General features: G+C 48.0%; 1 protein-coding gene across 1 annotated transcript; it reads left to right on the top strand.

The window, feature by feature from the left end:
* The first annotated feature begins 5737 nt into the window (after nucleotides 1-5737).
* On the top strand, nucleotides 5738-21868 carry PPP1CC (protein phosphatase 1 catalytic subunit gamma). Its single transcript, XM_071571967.1, has 7 exons — nucleotides 5738-6003; nucleotides 14757-14888; nucleotides 15938-16168; nucleotides 18418-18522; nucleotides 19463-19686; nucleotides 20097-20231; nucleotides 20643-21868. Exons 1-7 carry the CDS (start codon nucleotides 5949-5951, stop codon nucleotides 20730-20732), a joined length of 972 nt encoding a protein of 323 aa, XP_071428068.1. The 5' UTR covers nucleotides 5738-5948; the 3' UTR covers nucleotides 20733-21868.
* Nucleotides 21869-23991: the final 2123 nt, after the last annotated feature.

The raw sequence follows: 23991 nt of genomic DNA, 5'->3' as shown, positions 1-23991 counted from the left end.
CAATGTTGTGTAAGACCAGCCCTGCTCCTGAAAACCTGCCAGGCAAGGAGGGGTGAGAATAGAAACAAATAAATAAGCACACGTGCCAGCTACCCCCACAGCAGACCATGTTTCCAACTGCTACATCTAGGCAGAAATTCCAGGTGTCCAAGGGCCAGCAGTGGGATTGTTCTGGATTTCAAGGAGAGTAAGGGAAAATACAAGCTGGATCAGCAAAGCCATCACTCTCTGAACACTTGTTATCTGTTCCAGGTGCACATTCTTTCAGGCACGTGCACATAGGATTTCCCACATATTGCACCTGCATTTCCAAATCCTCAGTGGAATTAGGGATCTCCAAGGGACATGGAAGGTCTCTTAGTCCTGCATCTTGTGTTCAGAGACGTGTCTCCTGATGGGGTCTGCAGAGGCTGTTTGACCAACAGTGAATCATCAGACCTGCATCTTATCTCCACTTTCCCACTCCTGTGACAACCCTCCAGATCCTCTTTTTTCGTCAGTTTTAATTGGAGAAGCAGCTCAGCCTTGGAGCACGGCCATGCTGGGGTAAAATCCGTGTCCCAGGCTGCTAACACACATTTCTGGTCAGTGCAATGAGAAACATCCACCAGGTGCTTTCTTCAAGCCACATGGCTCTGCAGCTGCACAGAAATGTCCCGCTTTGAGAAGCAGTTGCCTCTCCTTGGTTTGCAAGGTCTGCTCCACACCACAGGACATCTCCCACCCCTCTGTACCACCATGTGCAGGTGTAGAGAGAAGCTCCACTCCCCAGCACCACTGCCCTCCCACAGGAAGAGGCAAATTGTCCTCACCCCACCACAAGCCAGCTGAAAAGGGGCCAAAAAGCCCTTTGCTGAGTGTGCAGCACTGGCTGTTTCCCCCCTCCCCTCAGCTGAGCCCCATGGGAGCCCTCAAGAACATTCTAGCTGGTTATGAAATCGCTTTGGCGAGCGCAGAGATTCCTGACAAAGAGGGGAAGACGGGGCTCCACTCGGTGCCAAAGCGGCGTCAACTGATCCACTACGGCTGTTCTGCACTTAAAGCAGGACAAAGCCTCCTTTGGAGCTGCTCCTCCTCCTTTTCTGAGCCATCACCACACTTATGCTGGGACACAGATGGGACACATCAAGATGGTTCTTGTGCCTGGTGTAGCCTTAAAAGTCAGATTCGTATTAGAAACCCACCAAGAAGGTGGAATGTGCTGAGTTTCCTTAATCCAAATAGCTGGAGCAGGAGAAATCCTGCTATAATAAAGTTAATTATAGGATCTTTATATGAAAATGGGTTTATTGGTAGTGGTTTTGTCAGCTTGAACCTTCCAAAACACACCAATTTTCCATTGGAAAATACATTTGATCAAAACCTCTGAAGTATGTTAACTTTTAATAAATAAAAGCAGTACAGGGAGGAGGAACAGCAAATCTTATTTCTCCCCTGTCCAAATCATAGAATCAGTCGGGTTGAAAGAGACCTCTGAGATCATCAAGTCCAACCCTTGATCCAAGCCCACTGAGCTCACCAGATCATGGCACTCAGTGCCACGTCCAGTCTCATCTTAAAAACCTCCAGGGACAGAGAATCCACCACCTCCCTGGGCAGCCCTTTCCAATGCCTGACCACTCTCTGTGTAAAGAATTTCTTTCTGATATTCAACCTAAACTTCCCCTGGCAGAGCTTAAACCTGTGCCCCCTTGTCCTGCTGTTGGTTGCCTGGGAAAAGAGATCAACCCCACCTGGCCAGAACTTTCCTTCAGGCAGTTCCAAACAGTGCTGAGGTCACCTCTGAGCCTCCTCTTCTCCAGGCTGAACATCCCCAGCTCCCTCAGCCTCTCCCCACAGCACTTGTGCTCCAGTCCCTTCTGCAGCCTCGTTGCTCTTCTCTGGCCCCGCTCCAGCCCCTCAATCTCTTTCCTGAACTGAGGGGCCCAGAACTGAACACAACACTCCAGGTGTGGCCTCCCCAAGGCAGAGTCCAGGGGAAGGGTCACTGCCCTGGGCCTGCTGGCCACGCTAGTTTTGATCCAGGCCAGGATCCCATTGGCCTTCTTGGCCACCTGGGCATACCTGGCTCATGTTCAGCCTCCTGTCAATCCAAACCCCAGGTCCCTTTCCCCCTGGCTGCTCTCCAGCCCCTCTGTCCCCACTCTTTCAGATGGAAAGAGGCTGGAAACGGTGGAATCAAGGCCTGGCTCTGGTGTGCAGGGGCCACCCGGGAGAGGAGAGAGCACAGCGGAGTCTGCAGCAGGAATCTTGCCTCTGGTTTTCTGGGAATGGGGCTTCGTTGAGCTCCTGCAGGTGACTGGAGCCCCGGGAGAGCCCGCAGGCAATGCCCGAGGCTCGGAGCCGCCCCAGCCCCGAGCGCCTCGCAGGCCCCGCACGGCCGCGGGGTTTGTGGCTGCAGGGACATCACAGCACGGTGTGTTTGGTAAATAAAACATGACACTAAGAAAACCACAGCCCGTGCGTCATCAGCTCCCTCAGAACAACCCCCGGCCCCTTCCAGCTCCCTCCCGGCCCCACGGCGTGTTCCGCTGCTCCTCTTTTGTCCCACAAGTCGGCACCGCCCGCCCTCAAAACTCTGAGATTTCGGGCCTGGCAAAACACCTCAGGCATCAGAAGCGAGAAGCGAGGGCATCAAGGCTTGGTCTTGATTGTAACACCAGATAATCCGGGTGCGAGCAGTAGGAGTTATGAAAACATGGAAATGCTGACTGTGGATCAGCGTAGGAAAAAGAACATCTGACCCACAAGTCACCCAGTCCTGTTTTGGCAGCCTTTGAACAGCCCGTGCAGATCTTTGTTTGGAATGGACACAGACTGAATTTCACAGGCTTAGCAAACGTAATTTAAGGCAAGGGGAAGGTGAATTTTTTTAGGACCCACCTATGGGCAGGCATAAAATAGGGAGTGTTTCATTATTATCTGCACATACATAGATGTTTGTGTGTGTATATATAGTGTAATACATTATATTATACACAGCATACGTGTGTGCATATATATATTTATATAGAGAGAGAGAACAATAATGAAATCTCACTTTTCTCCTGCATATAGGTGGGTATTACATACATATTTATATATATATATAGTTAAACTTGACCAGATAATTAGCAGCCATACAATAACGAAGTGGCATGTGCATGAGGGAACGAGGACAAATCAGCAAGAAAAGGTATTTTACATGGAGGTTTCCAAGGAATGTTACCAAAGTGGCGATTTATGGAATTTCCAGGGGAGAAAGAAGGAAAAGACACAAAGGTCTCAGAGCTGCAAGTGAGACAACCATAAATCATCATGTATTTAGCAAAGTAGAATGAAAATTGTAGACAAATAGAAAGAAGGGATGGAGATGTTGGGGTGTGAACCATGAGCTTCAAAAATTAGGGAATGCTTCAAGCCTGTGTGCAGAGTTTAAGGACAAAGGCATTTCCCTGATTGTTCCCTTTCTGGAAATAAATCTGTTCCCCCTCTGGAAATAAATCATTGTTGTGAGCAACACAGGAGAACTAAACACTTTCAGGATATTTATAACACCTTGGCTGGGTCCCTTTTCTAATCAGGGCACGGGGCGAGGCTTGTTTCTTCCAGCAGAGAAAAGTTAGCTTATTAAAAAAATAATTTTGTGGTGGCATTTTAATATCTCTGCCTCTCCACGGAGTCTGTGGCTGTTAAGGCAGGGTCCTTATGTTTTATGAGAACAACAAAGACCCTGAGCAAAAATCCAGCCCCTCCCAACAGGACACGAAGCGTTGGCAGCTGCCAAGGGGACCTGGAGCTGTAACAAGGCTGATTGGTTATCAAGGTGATAACAAGACCTCAACAAATTCACCTTCATCTGCCATTTCTCTTCTTTCCTCCTGGCTACGCCTCTTTTAACAAGGAGTGACAGTGCTTTGGACCTTGATAAGGTTCAGCCAGTGAAGTAGAGTCTTTGCCCTGACCGGTGTCTTTTGAAGAGCTGGATCCTTCCTTCAAGTACAGATGTTCCAGTGAATTCCCAAGTACATCTCCTGGATTGCACCTGAGTTGCTGAGGTCTCTCCCTCCAACCCATATCCCACAGCACTGACAGGAGGCAAAGGGGCTCAGCACCCCACTAAAGGTGCTCAGATCCCCCAAGGACTCACCCTGGAGAGGGTAACAACTCTCTAGGATAAGATAAGAAGATACTTCCAGCAAGGAAAATAAGGCCAGGAAGGTTCCTCAGGAAACACAGGACCAATTTTCCTTGTTAAATAATTCAGCTAAGTCCAAGAGAACAACTCGCCCTGCAGAATTAGAAAGGATTTGAAAGAGAAAGAAAGCATTCGGTGCAAGAGCCGGAGGGGGCCGTTCTTGGGGAAGGTGCAGCACGAAAATAGATGCAAATCTGCAAAGGCTGTCACGTTGAAGTAAATCTGAAGTAACTCTATTGTTTCCAACAGGGTTACTTTGGGTTTGCACCAGCGTGACTAAGATTAGCATATCAGCTCGGGCGGCGCTCGTACGATAAGGTCCTCTGGGGAAACAGAGCGTCAGACTACGGGGGGCAGGAGCTGGGGGTGCGAGGGGCAGGAGGCTGGGAGTGCGAGGGGCAGGAGGCTGGGAGTGCGAGGGGCAGGAGGCTGGGAGTGCGAGGGGCAGGAGGCTGGGAGTGCGAGGGGCAGGAGGCTGGGAGTGCGAGGGGCAGGAGGCTGGGAGTGCGAGGGGCAGGAGGCTGGGAGTGCGAGGGGCAGGATCTCAAGCTCTGGGGACACTCTGCACACTCTTATCTCCCGCCAGCCTTGGCTGTGTCGCGGTCGGGACCGACCTCTGCTCGGGCCCATAAATGGGTGTTGTTTAACGGGCCCAGCGGGAGCGATCCCGCAGGGAGGGGGGAAGAGCTCCACACAGTCGTCCCTGCCAGTTAAAGCAGGAGCAAATACAGCAATTAAAGGATATTCAGGGTGGGAAAGGCCAGTCTCACTCCAAGTTATGGGCACGGCCTCGTTTAAGCACTTGTAGCCAAGCTATGGCTACAGAGAGAATAAAACAATACAAGTGTGAAATAAAGTAGCAGGATGGTTTTGAAGGAAGAGGCTCATTTCTTCATCTGTAAGAATTTGAAAGTGTTTTTCAAAGTATTTGCAGGTGCTGAAGGCACTCAGGAGCTGCAGGGCTGCTCAGGCCACACGGCTGGAGCCCTGAGGCGGCCGCGGCTCGGCGTGAGGTGAAGGGTGTGAGGGATGCGCTCCCCCAGCCCTAAAACAGCGCAAACAGCATCAAAATCCCGCCTGCATCCCCCGCCGGGGTCTGTGGGGCTGAAGCCCTGCTGAGGGCACGAGGTGAGGGCCGTGGTGACCCTTCTGTCCCCTGCAGAGCCCGAGGGACCCCACCCGGGACGGCCCTTCCCTCACGGCACGGTCGGTGTGACAAGGAATGGGCTGCCCAAGGCCACGGTGGGTCACCCTCCCTGGAGCTGTTTGGGGACCGACTGCACCGGCTCTGGGTGCCAAGGCCAGTCTGCCAGGGCGGTGCTGGCCCATGGGTTGGGCCGCGATGATCTCATAGGTGTTTTCCAACCTGATCCACGCCGTGCCCGCCGCGGCTCCTCCAGCCGCGAGCGCCGCCGCACTACTTCACCTGCGGGCGGCGGAAGGACCCGGCGCGCGGGAGGAGCGACCGCATCACCCCCCGCGCGCGCCGTTCCCGCCCGGCCTACAAACGGTTCCCGGGGGCCGCGTCACGCGCGGTATCCGTGCGCTGGGCCCGGTCCGTGAGGGGACGGCCGCCATTTTGTTCAGTGCCGGGGCCGCGCTGAGGGGGCGGGGGGCGGGGGGGAGCGGGCCGGGCCGAACGGGGAAGGGAAGGCGCGGCGGAGCACGGCCAAAGCAAAGACGAGGCAGGACAAGAGCGGTCGGGCCGGCCAAGCCAAGCCAAGCCGCGAGCGGAGCGGTGGGGAGGGCTCCGCCCGGCCACTGAGAGGCGATGGCGGATATAGACAAGCTCAACATCGACAGCATCATCCAACGGCTGCTGGAGGGTGAGGGTCGGGGATTTTGGGGCGGGGGGGAGCGGCCGGGCCTGTCCTGCGCGTCCCGCCCGCCCGGCGGGGACTGAGGGGACACCAAAATGGAGGGGCTTTGTCTTCCTGGCTCTGCCCCGCAGCCCCAACTTTCTCCTCAGCCCGTGTGTCTGCGAGAGGTTTCTGCCTCATGACTCGCCAGTGCAACGCTGGGACCAGCCGGCTGTCCCCCTGCAGCTCTGAGGGGATGCTTAATTCAGTATATTATTTTCGTAGGAAGCTGTTTTTAAAATGCCTGGGGCATTCTCTTTGCCTCTCACACATGCACATGGGGTCAGTGCTTGGCTGGGCAGTCGTTGGGCTCTGGGATTAAGACCCAGTGTGTTTAGAGACTGTTTTTTAGCCAGTCGGAGGCATCTGCCCTGGGTTCAGTGTGCCGTGGGTTTAGCTTTGGTGAGCTGCTCGCATAACCTTCCACAGGATTTTGGCTCTTAATTCGTAACATATGGTGGGTTTTTAGGTGCCAATAGAGGGTTGGGGTTTGGTGTTTCAGACAGTCTGTGGAAGGGCTTTATTGTCTGGTATCGTTGGTGCTTTGGGGGTGAAAAGAGTTGTCTGGGAGTTCCTAAACCAAAGGAAGACCTGGGGGTGTCTCCACATCGTCCCTTCCCTTGCGGGCTCAGCATCGCACTGGGATTGATTTTAGGGCAAAAGGCTGAGAAGTGAAAAATTCTCTTCCAGGGATGAAGGAAAATCATAATTATTTAGAGAAGGAACCTGCTGATCCAGCCTCATGTCATGTGTGTGAGGGCGAGCACCGCAGCTGGACTCGAACAGCTTTGTCAGGGATTTAACTTTTTTCCATTTGGCACAAAGTCATCTGGGATGAGACAAATGATGAAGAAATGTCTTCCTTGCACACTTCTTACAGGATTTTGCTTGTGTAATGCTTAGATAGCAAAAGGTCAGGCAGAGGAACAAGAGCAGAACCCTTAGAAAATAGAAATTATTTGGAGTTAAAAGCCCTATGATGAATTATGGGATTACTGAATAAGTAAAAGTAAATGGGGTTTTTCCTCTGATCCGTTTTGGGTTTTGCCTGTTACCAATTTAAACTGCCCTGGTTTCAATTATTTAGAGACTTCCCTTCATAAACCAGGATTTTCCTGAAACTCCAGTACTACAACTTGTAAATGTCAGGTCTTGTATGTCACATGTTTAGTGACATATTAATACAAGCCCAGTTTTATTGCAGATATTAGTTACAAGTCTGATTGATTTCTCATAGTGCAATTAGTACAGTTTTCTCAAAGTGTAAATTCTTAGTCTCAAAAGCATGAAATAAAATAATCCAAGAAAGAGAACTGAATGATTTTGAGTGATTTCTCTTGTTAAGTTTCAAATAGTAGCGAGATTTGCAATGTCAGTCTGTTCTTACCCAGCTTATAGCAGTGTTAGACGTTGGAGCAGATAAGAATTCATAAATCAGCTTGAGAAGGTTTACTGACATCCTTCAGGAGATGCTTCTTTCAGCTACAGATGTTACCTGAGGTTGCATCAGCTGCCAGAACCAAAATTAATATTTCTCCTTCATTACTATTGCAGTTGGGATTTTGGGTTCCTTGAGGCAATGATTGTCTTTCAATATTTCAGAAACAATTACCAGTGTTAGTAACCTGTGCTGGTGCTTTTTTTTCTTTTATTAAATGTCTGTTATAAAGATCTTTGCCAGACAGAGAGTAACGATTGGCCTTTGTGGCCTCTGTCATTTTTATACTTCTTTTTCCCTAAACTGATGCTACATTTCAGCAAACACAGCATTTTTCTGGAGTGTTAAATGGTGCCAGTCGCTGTGCAAATTCCATTCTCTTGGGTTGTTTCAAATTTGCTTCACTCACCTTTTTTCTGAAATTATGAAGGTCTGGCCAGGTGGGTGACAGGACTGAACTTCCAGGGTGGAGATCTGCAGGGGATTAAATGGAGGGGGGGAATATCTGAAGTTATGTAAGGATTCTCAATTTGTTTAGATTAGTGTAAACAAATTAATTTTTTTCAGTGCAGTTCTGGTGGAACCAGTGAATTGTGTTCGTTCTCCAGAGTGTGTGCCTGTCCCTGAGCTCGTTGCCAGGTGATGCCCCTTCAGACAGGGCTGCACACACACTAAAATCTGTGTGCAAGCCCCAAAACACGGCACATCTGGCCCAATAATCAGCTCCCAAATGGAGCTGCCCAAATCCTTCTGCAAGCTGTAATTTGGTATTTCATTACAGCTCTCTTCAAACTTTAAATACTTAAATATTTTTATAGCAGGGGGCTCATCCCTTTGTAAAGGTGACAAACCCGAGGATGAGGGAGATACTTGATGGAATAGTGGGAATCAGTGAGCAAATACAGTTAGGCACTATTTGTTCTATCGTTTCACTGTTGGAAGAAGTGATTCCAGCCTAATGGTTGAGGCGAAGCAAAGGGTGAATAATAAATTACTCTGCTGTTGTCCTTAATATGGGGTATTAATAATGTATTTGTGAGGGATTTTAGTTGCCTTCTATCCTGACTGCTCTGGTCAAGTGACATTGTTCTTACTTTTTCTCCAAACAGTGGATGTTCTCCCACCCACATTAGGCTGGTTGGCTGAAATTATTAGTTTGTTCTTTGAAAGGCCTGGAAGAACATACTTTAGCTTCTCATGCTGAGATAAATATTTGAAGAGTCTTCCTTGCTCCAAATGTTTATAGTACAGAGCTGTTTGGCATTGAAATGTCACAAAACCCACTTTTCAGTAACATTGTTCTCAGCCTTGGAGAAACACTCAGTTAAAACACTGAACATGCTGATGGTTTTTTGCTGTAGTTCCGTTTGTATTTGTTCCCTTCTTTCCTAAGGAGGGTTGTGTTCTGCTGGGAGCAATCTCATACCAGTACAGGATGTCTGCTTTTGTCACTTTAGTGACTGTACTAATCACAAGAATGAGGCCTCTGAAACACAGTAACAGCATCCTGCACTGGGTATGAAAATGTTTCCTGAGTGTCCTTGATAGGGCATAAAGGGTTGGATATTGGTGGAACTCACTCACTTTGCTGAGGAATAAAGAGCAGGCAGAGGTGATTGCACAAAGCAGAGCAAATGCCTCCCTTCTGCAGGAGTGCTGTGGGAGCAGCTGTGGCTCTGAGCTGCAGCTGAGTGTCTGCTGAGTCAAACTCCAGGAGGCAACAAGATCCTAAACAAGCTCCTTGTGAGATGAAAACTCAGTGGCACCTGTATGGCCTTGGAAAGGGTTCCAGGAAATGGCAGAATTCCTGCTTGGCTCCCAGTAAAGAACGAGTGACAAATCCCGAGATTCCTGGAGTGGAGTGTGGCTTCCTCTCGGGCCATGCCAGGTGGGGTTCCTGTAACCTGAGCCCCTTATCCATTTCCTTCATCCTCCAAGTTGCAGCTTTGCCAGCAAAGCAGGGTCTGCTTTGGAGCTCATGGTAACAGGTAGAAAACAAGATGGAAGTGTAGCAGCCTTACCATGGTAACAATAAATAACAGGGGAAAATAACACCATTCCAGTGGACCTCAGTGAAATCAAGTTCAAATATGTTTCCAAAAATCTTTTTTGTGCTGCACCCTCTGCCAGCACTGCCAAGGAAAACTACCCAGTGAGTGGAGGCTACTCTGGATAAAGCCATGCAAGGATAGAATGGTGGCAGCCATTCTGAAAGCTGAAACACTGGTTAGTGCACTAAAATCAGCAAAAAGACTCTTAAATCCTCAAACATTTCTGTTTATACACCCACAGATTTCTATTCCCAGTAAAGCCCCGTTGTGGAGCTGTCAAGGAGCTATTCTCTAATTTGCTTTAAATGGGGAAAGATTATCATCCAGTTATTAAAAAGAGTTGAACTAAAGAGCATGGATAAACTTTTGCTGACAACAGAGAAGACAATTTCTTACAAATGCAGTTCTCTGAATTTTTTTTCATGCTTCTGCTAAACAGAGGATTAACTGCTGGGTCTGCAGGGTTGCTTGTTCTTCAGCTTTGTATGCTTGGGTAAGAGTCTGATTGTCAGAGATGTTAATCTGAAATGTGCTCACATTTCACTTGGGAATGAGTTGGGATGCTGTGGTGAAGTTTCTCATAGACAAGCAGCACTTTTTGACCTCTAACCATGTAATTTTCCATAGTTTGTACAGCTTAATGTTCAGTATTTTGTGCTGTGGTGCAGCAGTTTCTAAGAGTGGGAAATAGAAACTCTTAATTCCAAAAATAAGGATCAGATCCTTATCAATGCCATGGATTCAAATCAGCCTGTTAAATTCAGGGCTTGTCCCCAGTCAGTGAAGTGGAGGATTTGTCATCCCTGGGTGTTTGTGATCAGGGTTTGTGACCTGTTGCTCCCCATCTCTGCATGTGGAAGTACATCACAAGATGAAAAATTTGCAGTTGTGCAGAATCTTCATTTGTTAATACTGCTGTGAACTTCTGACATACCAGAAGGCAGACTAGAACTTTTTAGAGGCTTTTACACTGAGGAGTTGCTTTTCCATTTCAGTTTTGAATTCGAAGTGATCTGATCAAAGCTGGGAGTGCCTGCAGTAAAGGAAAACCTTTTTTACATCAACCACTCTCAAGTTATTTATTCCCTTTGTGCCTGTGGTGAAAAACTGACTGTGAAACTGTCATTGGAAACTGCTAAAAGGATTAAAACCAACCTGCAGTATTTTTGGAGATGTCACTGGCATTGCAGACATCTTAATGTAAAATATGGTAAAACTGAGAGACTTGTTTAATAAGCCCAAAAAATGGACTGACCTGCAGATAGAACGTTTGCCTAAAAGCACTTTCTGTAGGACGGGTTAATTTTCACACTTCAATTGACAGCATTTCAGCTGCTTCTTCTAATGCAGTGCTGAAGGGAAATGAGATGTTTGAATCACTGAAATTTCTGGCCTTTTTGAACTTTCTGCTATTTTTGAATACTTTCCTAATTATCATCCCTTTCATATTAACCTTGAATGACGTAAAGGCTGTGAGACTGAAGGGAGTATTGGAAATGCTGGGATGGGATGTGGGATGGGATGTGCCCTCTGCATGTCTGTGGGATCTGCAGCGTCCAACAGTCAGTTCCTGACCTGTTTATCCTTCCCAGGGAAATGTGGAGCGGTTCTCCTGCACGTCAGGTGGTGTTGGACTCGTGGCAGCCGCAGCGACACTTTGTACCTGCTCTGTTTGCTCGCACCAAAATGACGGGGCCTGAAGTTCTCGCTCTTCTCCCTTTCCTTCCTTTCCCCCTCTGCTGGGCACCTGCCATACTGCACTCTTTATAGCACCCACTTTACAGCTGGGAGCTGCTGTTTTCCGGTGGGGTTTGTCCTTGTCTTGGAAATCAACATTCATTTTAATAGTGGAACTCTGTGTTCAAGGCAGTTCCTTCTGCAGGGATCATCCAGGCTCCAGGGAAACATGTTTTTCAGTGGAGAGCTTTATTTTCCCAAAACTTCTCATATTTGCACAGTAGAAAAGATTTTAGTTGTTACAAGACTGCCCAGACTGGACATTGAAATTCAGACTCTCAGGAAATTATTTTTAAGAGCAGGAGCATCTCTTTCTAAAAGAGGGTGGGGGTGTTTTGCTGTCTGGAAATACTGCAGCAGTTGTTCAGACACAAATAAAATAGTACTTGAAATGGGCTGATTTTTTTTCCCCCAGCTGATTAATCTTTAACTTGTTTCACTGTCAGTTCCAGACTGTAATTTCTGAGAGATTATTTTATGCTTTGAAAGAACAGATGTGCCTGTGCAGTACTATTGAGCTGCTCTTTGACTTTATGACCAAGCTGTCAGTTACTGTCTGATCACTACAAGCTGCCTTGTTTTGGTCCAAAGCAGAGAAAAGAAACTGTAAACAAGACAGATTTTTCCTAGAATATTATTTTTGCCTTTCTTAGAGGGCCAAGTAACTTGAAGACTCAGAGAAACCTTTTAAGAAGTCATTAGACTAAACATCCTGCATTTTCGTGCCAGCTCTTTCGTTGTGGATGAGAAAACCTTTGCACTAAAAAACCAGATTCCTCAAACCAACGTGCATTTCTGCATATTTGACTCTTCTGAAGCCAAACCCACTTTATTTCCCAGCTTTTCAGGATATGTAGGTCAATGTTAGAAGAAATTGAACACACTCATTTCTTCTGTGCCAGTTCCATGTTGGACAAAGTGGTGAAAATGTGACTGGCAGGCAGAGCTGAACCAAAGTGTCCTGTTCTTTTATCTCTCTGGTGCCTGTTTAGGGAGTTTGGGAACTGCAGCAAAGCATCTTTTCATCTTGTCCAGCTTTTCTAGAACAGGTGACTAAAACTGCAGGAGGATTATACCAGTCCAGTGAAAATGTACTGGAGAAACCCAGAAAACCAGTGTCTGAAACAGTCCATTTTCAGATCTTCATTTAATCTTTGGCAAAAATTAATGCATATGCTTTATTCATGAGCTTTAGTGACTCAGTGCATTACATAGTCTGTATAATATTTTGTACTTTTTAATTTATGGATGTGAAATGCAAGGTTCAGTTTTAGCAATTTCTAACAAAGACCAAAATCATGGGAAATTAGATTTTTGGCTTCTCAGAAAACTAAATACAAGTATATTGTATTATCTCAAAAACAAATGTGGATTGTAAAATTTAAGGCTAAATCAATTTTACATTTGTAATTCAGCGAGGTTACCACTTAATTCTAAACATTTCTGTTCTTTCTTGCTTGTGGATATTTGGCATTTTGAGTGACTTGCTTGTTGCTCAGGAGTCCTTGGAAAATCACTGTGTGGATGCAAAGCCTCATGCGTGATAAACTGCAGTGACAAAGATTTAACTTCATTTACATGCTTCATTACTGGGGATACTTTAATGACAGGCATGAAGGGCAGGGGTAATTCCAGGGCTGGCATGTCAGTCCGTGCTGGGCAGCGAGGGATGAAGGAGCCTGTATTGCCTGGAAGAGAACAGTGTCAGAGCTGTGACTTCTGACCTGCAATAATGTCACTGTCAGGATACACTGTAATTTGAACTAAAGTCTCATTTTGGAGCTTGTTTGGGAAAGGTTCTGTGGTTCAGGGTGTTGTCAGTGGTCGTAGGACAGGCAGGTGGTGCCACCGTGGCTGGGGTGTCTGTCAGCAGTGACACTGCGAGTGCTGGGACAGATTGGCTGAGGACACGTGACTTTGTGTATGTGTACTGCTCTGTCATTATTTTATTCATGGTCTAGATAAGATGCACACTGACTGAACAATGATTTCTGCTCTTGCTTAAAAGTCAGAAGCTTCTGTGCTAATGAGAAATTGGAACACAACTGTTTTTGTTCTTGCTGTTCCCAAACCATGCCCCGAGCACCCCCAGCCTTTGCTGCTGCAGCTCTTGCTTGGCTTTGTGCAGCACAGGGCCCGCAGTGACAGCACAGGGATTTGAGTCATCTGCACCTTCCACATTTCTCACTGAGGTTAAACAGTGCCCAGGGAATTAGACTGAAATGGTAGCTGGCTAAGAGGTTGTTTAGGAGTTCAGGAAGATAATGCTGTGTAGCTTTCTGTATCTGAAAGGATTCAGGCTTGTTGCTTGCCTTTTTTTTTTTTTCAATTAAAACCCAAACCTTTGTGGATAAGGCATAGATTCTTCAGCCTCAGTGCAACAGGAGTTGTTCCCAGTAAGTCACCCTAACTAGGGAGCCTTAGCAGTGCAGTGATTGTTTCTGAGGTGCTGGCAGAGTGTTTGCAGGCAGCTGAGGCTCAAGTGCTCAGTTTTGGCTTTGATGGGCTAAACCAGTGGCTCATACTGTGGGTAATCACTGCTGCTCCTGCTCGTTTATTTTTCTTTCAGCCTTATCAGTGTTCCAGGTTGTCACTGGTTTTGATGCCAAATGAAAATAAGCCTCACCAATAATGGCATACTCAGAAATGTTTTTATTTAGTCTTATCCTAACCCTGATAAATGCTGTTGTGTGCAATTTGAGCCATAGTTACAGCACTGCTGGACAGCACAGGGAGGGGTGTGAAACGTTCAGGCCAAGCTGGTGTCCTTGTCCAGAGCAGGAAACTTTGATAGGGATTAAAGGGAACCAGCTGTGGTGAATTGTTGCTGTGGGGGAGATTGAAGCGTTAGTGGAGGGGTTGAAGGGTGGGAGGTGGGAGGGTGAAGTGGCCTGGGGCTGTGACATAGATCTGCTCTCTTGTGCTCAGGGGCAGTGAGAAGGAGAGATGTTCTGTCTTTGTGATCCAAAACTGTTTCATTAATGATAATCCTGCCTTCCAGTCCTGTGCTTCTTTACCTTCCATGTTTGCCAGCTCCAGTGTGGGATGGGGCAGGATCTGATTTACCGGGACTGGTTCAGGGCAGTGGCACAGCTGAGCTGTGACGGTGGGGACTGAATGGCAGACGCCCCTTTCTCAAGTTCAGACAGCTTTCCACAGAACAAGTGTGTGACTGCTTCGTCAAAGAAATAAAATATATATAGTCACATTGTCCAAGATGGGTTTAGAACTAAATAGAACTGAACTGCTGCTATTTAAAATGTGACATTTAACGGGGGAAGTGTTGAGCCATGAATTCTGTTAAATGAAAGTAACAGACTGGAAGAGAACACACTCCCCTTCCCTGGCAGCACGGCCGTGCCGTTTGGCCTCAGCAGCCTGATCCTACCCTGCTACCTTCTCATTCAGTGTTACACTGGCATTTAGTCAGGCTCCTAAAATAACCCCAGGGATGTTGCTGGGTTTGATAACTGACTTCTGACTCCTTCTGACAGTGCGAGGATCCAAACCAGGCAAAAACGTCCAACTTCAAGAGAATGAAATTAGAGGCCTGTGCTTGAAATCCAGAGAAATCTTTCTGAGTCAGCCTATTCTGCTAGAACTTGAAGCTCCACTGAAAATCTGTGGTGAGTACTGAGATTTTTGGTTTGGACTTTTTGTGCTGTGTCAGGTAAATGCAGACCCTAAGCAGAGAACAAATACAGGATGCTACTTTCACTTACAGCAGAACTAAGGAATAATTGTAGCAAAAAGCAGAATAAACTCCTGCTGGTAGTTTGTAGGGCAGAAGAGTGGGGAGGAGTTGGAACATACCTGGAGGTTGGAGTGGGGGCCAAAGTATTCCAAACCCAGAAAGTAACTGGTCCAGTTTCACCAGGTCTTGGCAAAGTTTTGGAAAAGAGTTTCTGTATCAGTTAAATGTTTGGCCCAGTCATGACCAAGCAGGAGGAAACAATGAGGAGCTGCAGTTGTTTGTTGTAGCTGCTATGCAGAGTTGAACAGTGGTCTGACAGTATTTTAAAATCCTGCTGGAAACTTAAATTTCTGTCCTGTTTCTTGGCATGACTTTCTAGTTTGGTTTCACCACACTTGCTGCAGCACCTGCTCGTTCTGCACATACGTCGTATCTACTTATGCTAAAGGAATGAAGAATGTCAATGTAAAAGCCTCAGTAAATGCACTTTTGAAGGCTTCCAGTAAACAGTATTTTATCCTACTCTAACACTGAGGACTTACTTCAAATTGAAGTAGCTTGTTCAATATTTATGACATCAGTAATCTAAAATCATGATTTAGCATTCTGCTTGTCAGAAACAAACCTGTGATTTAAACCAAAGGCAGAAATACCAATTTCATTTTCGATGCAGCTCCACTGCTAGAATTTGAATTACTGAGTGTTTCCAGAAAACACAGTTGGTTTCTTGGAATTTTGATGATGTTTTATACAAGTGAATATTTTTAAGTAGCTCCTTCATTGTGCTGTTCACCATTGCATTGCATAGATGTCCAACTCAGAATGTGATAATTTTATACACATTAACTGTAATTTTCATTCTGTTATGGGCAGTATGTAACTGCAGGCTCTTTTCTGAAGCATCTTTTGTTTGTTCTTTCTCTAAATCAGTCCAAGAATGCAGTGAAGGCTCACCTGTGTTGTGTCTGAACCTCATTGCAGGTGACATCCATGGACAATACTATGACTTGCTCCGACTCTTTGAATATGGAGGTTTTCCACCAGAAAGCAACTACCTGTTCCTCGGTGATTACGTTGACAGAGGAAAACAATCTTTAGAAACAATTTGTCTTCTCTTGGCCTACAAAATTAAATACCCAGAGAATTTTTTCCTCCTCAGAGGGAACCACGAATGTGCCAGCATCAATAGAATTTATGGGTTTTATGATGAATGTAAGTAACAGAGGTGTTACAGGGACAGCCTCTCTGGCTGGGGCAGCAGGGCGGGAGGTGCCAGTGTTGGCAGTGCCCTCTCTGCTCTTTAGAGGGGCCCTTGCCCTGTTTTAGGAAGGGAAGTGTGTCCTTTACCTGGTCCTTTTGGAGTCTGTTCCTCAGCTACAAACCAGCAGCCAAGCTGGGTATTTTATCTATTGGCTGCTGTGTTAACTGACAGCTCTCAGTGGTGCAATTCAGAAGATAAGGGCATCTAATGCAACCTGTTTCTTATAAAGACCTGTAGCTTTGTAGTGTTAAGGGAGACTGCCCAGGCCTGGCCCTTCCCTGGATGCAGCCCTGCTGAGCCCTGTGCTGTTGCTGTGGCCAAAACCAGAGTCCCCTTTCACAGCTGGGACAAAGCTGTGCAGCATCAGCGTGACTGGAGCTTGGGCTGAGCACCAGCTCCCTGCTCTGTGCCTGCAGCTGCAGGAGGTGTTGCCTGGAGCAGAGTGTCAGCCTGGCCATGAGGGAAGTGCCTGTAGCTGTTTGGCACCATTTGGCTCCTTTGGAACACACCCAGTGTGGCTGTGCCGTCACCACGGCGGCTCCGCCACTGCTGGGGGTATGCAGAGACCAGGGGGGTGACAGGGGCTGTGCAGAGACCAGGGGTGTGTGACAGGGGCTTTGCAGAGACCAGGGGTGTGTGACAGGGGCTGTGCAGAGACCAGGGGGGTAACAGGGGCTGTGCAGAGACCGGGTGTGTGACAGGGGCTGTGCAGAGACCTGGGGTGTGTGACAGGGGCTGTGCAGAGACCTGGGGTGTGTGACAGGGGCTGTGCAGAGACCAGGGGTGTGTGACAGGGGCTGTGCAGAGACCAGGGAATGTGACAGGGGCTGTGCAGAGACCAGGGGTGTGTGACAGGGGCTGTGCAGAGACCAGGGGGGTGTGACAGGGGCTGTGCAGAGACCAGGGGCGTGTGACAGGGGCTGTGCAGAGACCAGGGGCGTGTGACAGGGGCTGTGCAGAGACCAGGGGTGTGTGACAGGGGCTGTGCAGAGACCAGGGGTGTGTGACAGGGGCTGTGCAGAGACCAGGGGTGTGTGACAGGGGCTGTGCAGAGACCTGGGGTGTGTGACAGGGGCTGTACAGAGACCAGGGGTGTGACAGGGGCTGTGCAGAGACCTGGGGTGTGACAGGGGCTGTGCAGAGACCAGGGGTGTGTGACAGGGGCTGTGCAGAGACCAGGGGTGTGTGACAGGGGCTGTGCAGAGACCAGGGGTGTGTGACAGGGGCTGTGCAGAGACCAGGGGTGTGTGACAGGGGCTGTGCAGAGACCAGGGGTGTGTGACAGGGGCTGTGCAGAGACCAGGGGTGTGTGACAGGGGCTGTGCAGAGACCAGGGGTGTGTGACAGGGGCTGTGCAGAGACCGGGGGTGTGACAGGGGCTGTGCAGAGACCAGGGGTGTGACAGGGGCTGTGCAGAGACCTCACCAGAGCAGAACAAGTGATTTTGCTGTGAGGTACAAATGTATGTGCCTGTTACGAAGGATGTGACCTAATCCAGATGATGTAGAGGAGATGATCCTGTTAATTAACTGTGCTGAAGCACGTCACAACTTGTGTGGGGCAACACACTTGGCTTGCAGCTTGCAAGATGGGCTCTCCATGGCTTGTTCTCCTCCAGTGAGGAAACAAAAGATGTGTGTGGTATTTCAGAGTTGTCTCCTCGGAGATTAATCACAGGCTTAGTCATATATCGCAAAATGTTCAGGGTTCAGATCTGTTGGGAGAGTCCCTTTGAAATTCAGAAACCTGCAGCAGTTTCATTTTTCAGTCCCTGTTTCGATTTTCAGTCCTGTTTCTTTGCTGAAAGTGACTTTATGTGGTAAAGCAGAATTCTAAAGAAAATCTGCTCTTCAAGAATTGCTGTCTTCCCCTGAAGGAAACAGCAAACAGCGAGATCTTGTGAAATGGATTGAATTCTCCAAAGGATAATTTTCCAGAGCAAAGTTGGGACTGGAGAGCCTGGCTGTGCCAACAGGGAAATGCCATCCTGTTGAAGAGAATCATGGTGTTCTCAGAGCTCTGCCACAATGAGAGACCTTTGCAACTGTCTTAAGCAATGAAACAAGTCAGTGGGTATCACAAAATAAATTGTGTATAGGCTTTCATGCAAGTCTCAGTAAGCTTAAGGCAGCCTTGTTAGGTTGGTTGTGGTTGTGTTAGAAAAGCATATTAACTGGTTTTTCTCCCAAATCTCTCCTAGGTAAGAGAAGATACAATATTAAGCTGTGGAAAACCTTCACAGACTGTTTTAACTGTTTACCAATTGCAGCTATTGTGGATGAGAAAATATTCTGCTGTCACGGGGGTAAGTAACATCCTTTGGGGATACTTGAGGAACTGGATACTCAGGATCAGTCATGGCATTGTCATGTTTACATTCTGAGCCTCAAAACTTGAGGGGTGCCTTGGCCCGTGTATGAGGAAGAGTTGGGCTTGATGAGTGTCAGTTTTGTGAATCACAGAGCTGGTAGTTTTGTAGCCCCAGACACCATGATCTGCTTTTCATCTCCACCAAAAGACATGTTTAATAGACTCTCCTTTTGAGTAAAACACCCTTGGAGGGTTTTGTAGACATGACCAGGAGTTTGCTGTGTGTTGTGAATCCGTGGTGTGGGTTGGAAGGCACCTCTGAGGATCACTGAGTTGGAATCCCCTGCTGTGGGCAGGGCTGTCGTCTCCAGGTCAGGCTGCTCAAAGCCCTGTGTGACCTGGGGGGTTTCATTTGTCCAGCTGGGCTGATGCCTGTGATACTTCATGCAGCTTTCTGGGGGCATAAAACATACTGCATCTTAAATGCTTTATCACTTGGAAGTCATTACTGTTCCCAGGGACACACATCAGTGAAAATGATCTGAGATTGGCTTGATACTGTTGTTTCATCTTACCAGGCCTGATCATCACAGTAAACATACCCTGTCATTTCTGGTGTAAATGCCTCTTTTACTCAACAGCTCTTTTATCAGACACTTGCACAGTATTATTGAGATTATTGTAATCCTGTAAAACATGGCAATGGCTTTGCTGATCTTGCTTTCAGTCCCTCTGCTACGAAGTGACTTGTCTTCTGTTACAAATGCCTTCAAACAAATGCTGGATTAAAAAACTGTCAGTTGCTGTCGCCATTGAACTGCGCAAAATGGCAGTGGTGAATCACTTGGAATTATTTTTGTGCTGAAGGAACACGTCAGTCCTGCAGAGCAGAGCTGACCTGAGGTGTGGACTGTGTGTGTCTCTCCCCTGCCCAGGTTTGTCACCAGACCTGCAGTCCATGGAGCAGATCAGACGAATCATGCGCCCCACAGACGTCCCAGACCAAGGTCTCCTGTGTGATCTCCTGTGGTCTGACCCTGACAAGGATGTCCTGGGCTGGGGTGAAAATGACAGAGGAGTGTCCTTCACTTTTGGTGCTGAAGTGGTTGCTAAGTTTCTCCACAAACACGATTTGGATCTCATATGTAGAGCTCATCAGGTATTTTCATTTTGTACTTTAAACCATAGAATAATTCAGGTTTGGGGCACCTGAGGAGGTCCCCTGGCCCAGCCCTGTGCTCAGCCCGAGCTGCTGAGGGTCCTGTCCAGCCAAGCTGTAAACACCTGTGAGGACCTCTGAACAGTTCCCAGTGTTTCCCAGCCCATGGAATGAAAACACTTTTCTCCTTAAGGCATGAAAACTGTGATTCTCTTGAACAAGGGTTTTCTCAGTGCTAATGGACTCTGTTGCTGAGCTGGTTCTTGTGATGCTCCTCTTTTGGTGTAACAGTTTGGAACTCCTGCTCCTTAAACACAGCCACTTTTTCAGCTGCTGCCTCAGGTAAAGCTGCGTTGCACCTTGGCACAAGGAAGTTGCCCAGACTAACACTTGTGCTTTTCACTCTAAAGGTGGTTGAAGATGGATACGAGTTTTTTGCAAAAAGGCAGTTGGTAACTCTCTTTTCTGCCCCAAATTACTGTGGAGAATTTGACAACGCGGGTGCCATGATGAGTGTGGATGAAACACTAATGTGCTCTTTCCAGGTACAGTATCTGAAGATTTTTGCCTCTTGGTTAGTGAGGTCACACATTGAATTTGTGCTGTTTTGAAACAATGTTTCACTGTTAATTCTTTCAGATAGATCTTTACAGCTGTCACACGTGGACAGGGCAGTGTTTGCACTCACATCTTCACAGATGTGATAAGCCTGTGCTGTGTGAGGGGATGAACTGTTTGCCCTGGCATTAACTCAGCCAGGCAAAGCTGTTGGCTCTCAGCCTGCCCCCGCCAGTGTGGGCTCTGGGATCAGCTGCTCCAACAGAGCAGGGAACACAGGGAATTCTTGGCATGTTTAGTCTTGTCCAAAAGACCTGGGTAACACCTTCAAAAGTGAGTTATTGTTTGACTGGAAAACAGCAAAAACCCTTTGCTAAATGATCCCTCTGTCTTTTCAGATCTTGAAACCTGCAGAGAAGAAGAAGCCCAATTCCAGCAGACCTGTAACACCTCCCAGGGGTATGATCACAAAACAAGCCAAGAAATAGTCACTTTGGCGCTGCCTTGTTGGGACTTGTATCATAGTCTATAACCTCCATTTTTAAACCTGTCATGTTGTGCTGTTCAGCTTGCTCAAAATAGATAACGTGTTTGTGGTTTTCCTTTCCATTTGATGAATGGCATTTGCTGGTTGTAACAGCGAATGAAAGACTTTTCTCCCTCGCAGGAAAAGTGTTTGAAAGCTCCTTTTGTCGGTGTTACAGCTGCACAACTCCACAGCGTCCCTGCCGGCCGGGCAGGGCTGGGCTGTGGGACTGTACCATGAGTAGTGTAAATCTTGTTCTTTAGGATCTAAAGAGGGCACTCGTGTGCTGTGAGAGTAGATTTGTTCCCCTCAGCGATCACATACTGTTTATACAAACCACTGTGAACTTTTTTTACGTTAAATTTTGTTTTAAAGGTTTGTTTTAAAGGGATTGCTTTTCTTTTAATGTCATGTCTCTAGTTTTTATTGCTGTTGACATTAGGAATAACCTTCAACCTTGCCAGCATCACTGGTAGGCTGTATATTTAAGTCAGACACACTTTCCTCTCCGTACACTTCAAATGACAATTAAAGCCATTATTTTAAGTGTTCGTGTCTCTTTCCTGAAGCCAAAGTTCACTTAGAGGAACCCGTTTGTACACGACCCCCCGCTGGGTTGGCTGGGCTTCCCATCCACACCTTCCCCGGAGAGCAAGGGCAGTGCTGGCTGGAAACAGCCCAGAGTGCCGGGCCGTGCTCAGAGGGAACACGTCCTGTGCAGTGTCCGTGTGTTCCAGGGAACAGCAGTCCCGGGGCAGGGCCAGACACGGCTCTGGGAACGATGGAAATGGCTCGGGACCTGCTGGAAGGGGTTTGTGCATTCCAGCCTAAAGACTTTGTTCTGCAAAGAAACCCAGAAACTCGATAAGCCAACCAGAGGTGTTAATCTTGATCACCAGTTTATATAAATCTCTCACAGAATCATGTTTTTTAAAAGCTGTTGATCTTTTTTGAACAGATGACAGTGTACAATACCATGTAGTGAAAATCACTTATTAAATGAAGAAATTGTTAAATCTTCTCCGTGTTGGTTTATCACAACCTCTACCCTGCTCTCCGAGGGCCTAACTTAGAGAAATAAATTGTTCTGGAAACCCACGGCTTCTTGGTTTGGATTTCTCTGAGCTGCAAGAGGTGGCATTTTAGCCATCCGTGTTGGGTTTAGCTCTGGGTGCCCCCCGAGGGGCTGCAGCTCCTGCAGGGACACGTGTGGGTGGCAGTGGTGTCTGTTGGGGTTTGTCACAGCCTGGCAGAGCGGCACCAGCACACGGTGTGGGAGGACATGCTGGGCTCGTGGGCACCGTTCCATGCACAGGAGCTGAGGACAAGACCAGGTTCCTCTGGGGCTTCATTAGAGAACTAAACTCTGTGTGAAATGGGGACTTTGGGCGCACTGTCTCTCTCAGTGCCGCTGTCCGGTGTGTGCCACTGTCCGGTGTGTGCCGCTGGCACAGGCTGGCTGGCAGTGCCGGGTGAGGTGAGTGCCAGGAACAGCCTGGGCTCCCTCCTGCCCCGTGTGGAAATGCTGTGGGACGTTCAGCGCTCACAGGAGTGGCTTTTCCCAGCACCAGAACCTGCAGTGCTGCTGCATCTGCTCAAGACCATCCTGTCCTGGGACTGCCCAGCTCGCAGCCACCAGTGGCTCCAACCTGTTCCCCTCCACGTCCAGAATCAAAGACCTGTTTCCTACTCTGGTGACCTTTTTCCCTTCCCTCTACAGCTAATGACTGAAAACGCCTCCTGCTAACTTTGATGAGCTTGTTAGAACAGGTGTCACGGATCCCCTGTTAGGGCTTTCTTACAAACTTTCACCTTTCAACTCACCCTTGTGGTTTCCTTTGTGTCTCTAATTTTTCTCTCTCCTTGTACAACACCCCGTAGGCTGTTGCTGTAGTGAGTTGGGCTGTGCCTGGACACCCCTTGGTCCCTGGCTGTGTCACGCCTTTGTCCTCTGGGACTTGTTTTGTCTCCTCAGAGGCAGTTTCGGTGACACAGGTGCCTGTCCTGGGCTGTGTCCTGGGCCCAGCTGCGTTCCCTGGGGGTGGGTCACACTCTCGGGAGCAGGAGGTGGATCCACAGCTGGCAAGGGAAGGAGCTGCTGTTCCCACTGCAGCTTGTGATCAGAAGCTGAGGGACAAATTTTATGCCTGTTAGTTTGGGTTGTTTTGATCAGTGAAGGGAGAGAAGGAGGAGTAGATGCTGGTTCCTGGTTGTTTTTCCACAATACTCCTAGGAATGTATAGTTGACAACTCCTGGCCAGCTGAAGGGTGTCTCCCCACCACCAGCCCCTGTTCCTGCCTGCCCACAGCTGTGTGGATGCTGCAAAGGGTGGGTTTGGGTAGGGAGGGGCACTGGGCAGTGCCAAAGGCCTCCACAACAGCAGGAAAATGTGATAATCCCAAATTCTCCTCAATCCCCGTCGTGTCCCTGGAAAGAGTGGTAAGATCTGAGGCACTCCATTGTTTTGGGCTGTCACTCAGAGGTGTGTGTTTCTCTAATTTCTCCAAAATAAAGTGTGCCCTCCTTGCCATCCAGCTGTGGAAAGGCTGTTTTTCCTCACAGGTCATTGTTGTGTGTCCCTGGGTTTTTTTGGGATGTCAGGGCTGTTGTGGCTTTGAGCTTGGAGTTCAGTCAGGCTGTGGGACTTCAACAACAAAACATCCATTTCCCCTGCAGTTTTGGGACCTGTTAAACTCAGGTCTCCATGGGGTGACACAGGGGTTGGTCTTGGGCACAGCTCCCTCAGGGGGGAGCAGAAGCTGGTGGGGTTTTCTCCTTAAAACCCGCATTCCTTACCCAAGAGGAGGTTGGGTCTGTTGAGCTCTCAGGGGCAGATCTTTTGATTTCACAGAATCACCAGTAGCTGATTGTTTGTATTGAGCTCAGCTGAGACCAAAAAGCCCAAATTGGCTGGAACCAGCCAGCCTAAACCTCCCTGCTGTGCTGCAGGGCTGCGCCTTTGCTGTGCCCCTTCCCGTGCCCAGCTGAGCTCTGTAAATTGGTGTTTGGGGGGGATAGTTGAGGGATTGGGGGGGTGTTACCTGTGCTCATTCCCAAGGGAGGAGGACAGGGATGGGCCTTTGTGCTTCTGGAGAGGGTGCCAGAAAATACTTAAGTTCTAGGAAAAAATTGGGCACTCCCCAGGAGGAAACTTCCCCAGAAGGGTCTTCAGGCTTTAAAAGTGCAAACCTGGAGAGATGTTTATACCTTTAGGAAAATA

Source organism: Pithys albifrons, chromosome 17 (assembly GCF_047495875.1).
Source record: "Pithys albifrons albifrons isolate INPA30051 chromosome 17, PitAlb_v1, whole genome shotgun sequence".
NCBI classification, from domain to species: Eukaryota; Metazoa; Chordata; class Aves; order Passeriformes; family Thamnophilidae; genus Pithys; species Pithys albifrons.
This window is presented reverse-complemented; position numbering and strand designations above follow the sequence as displayed.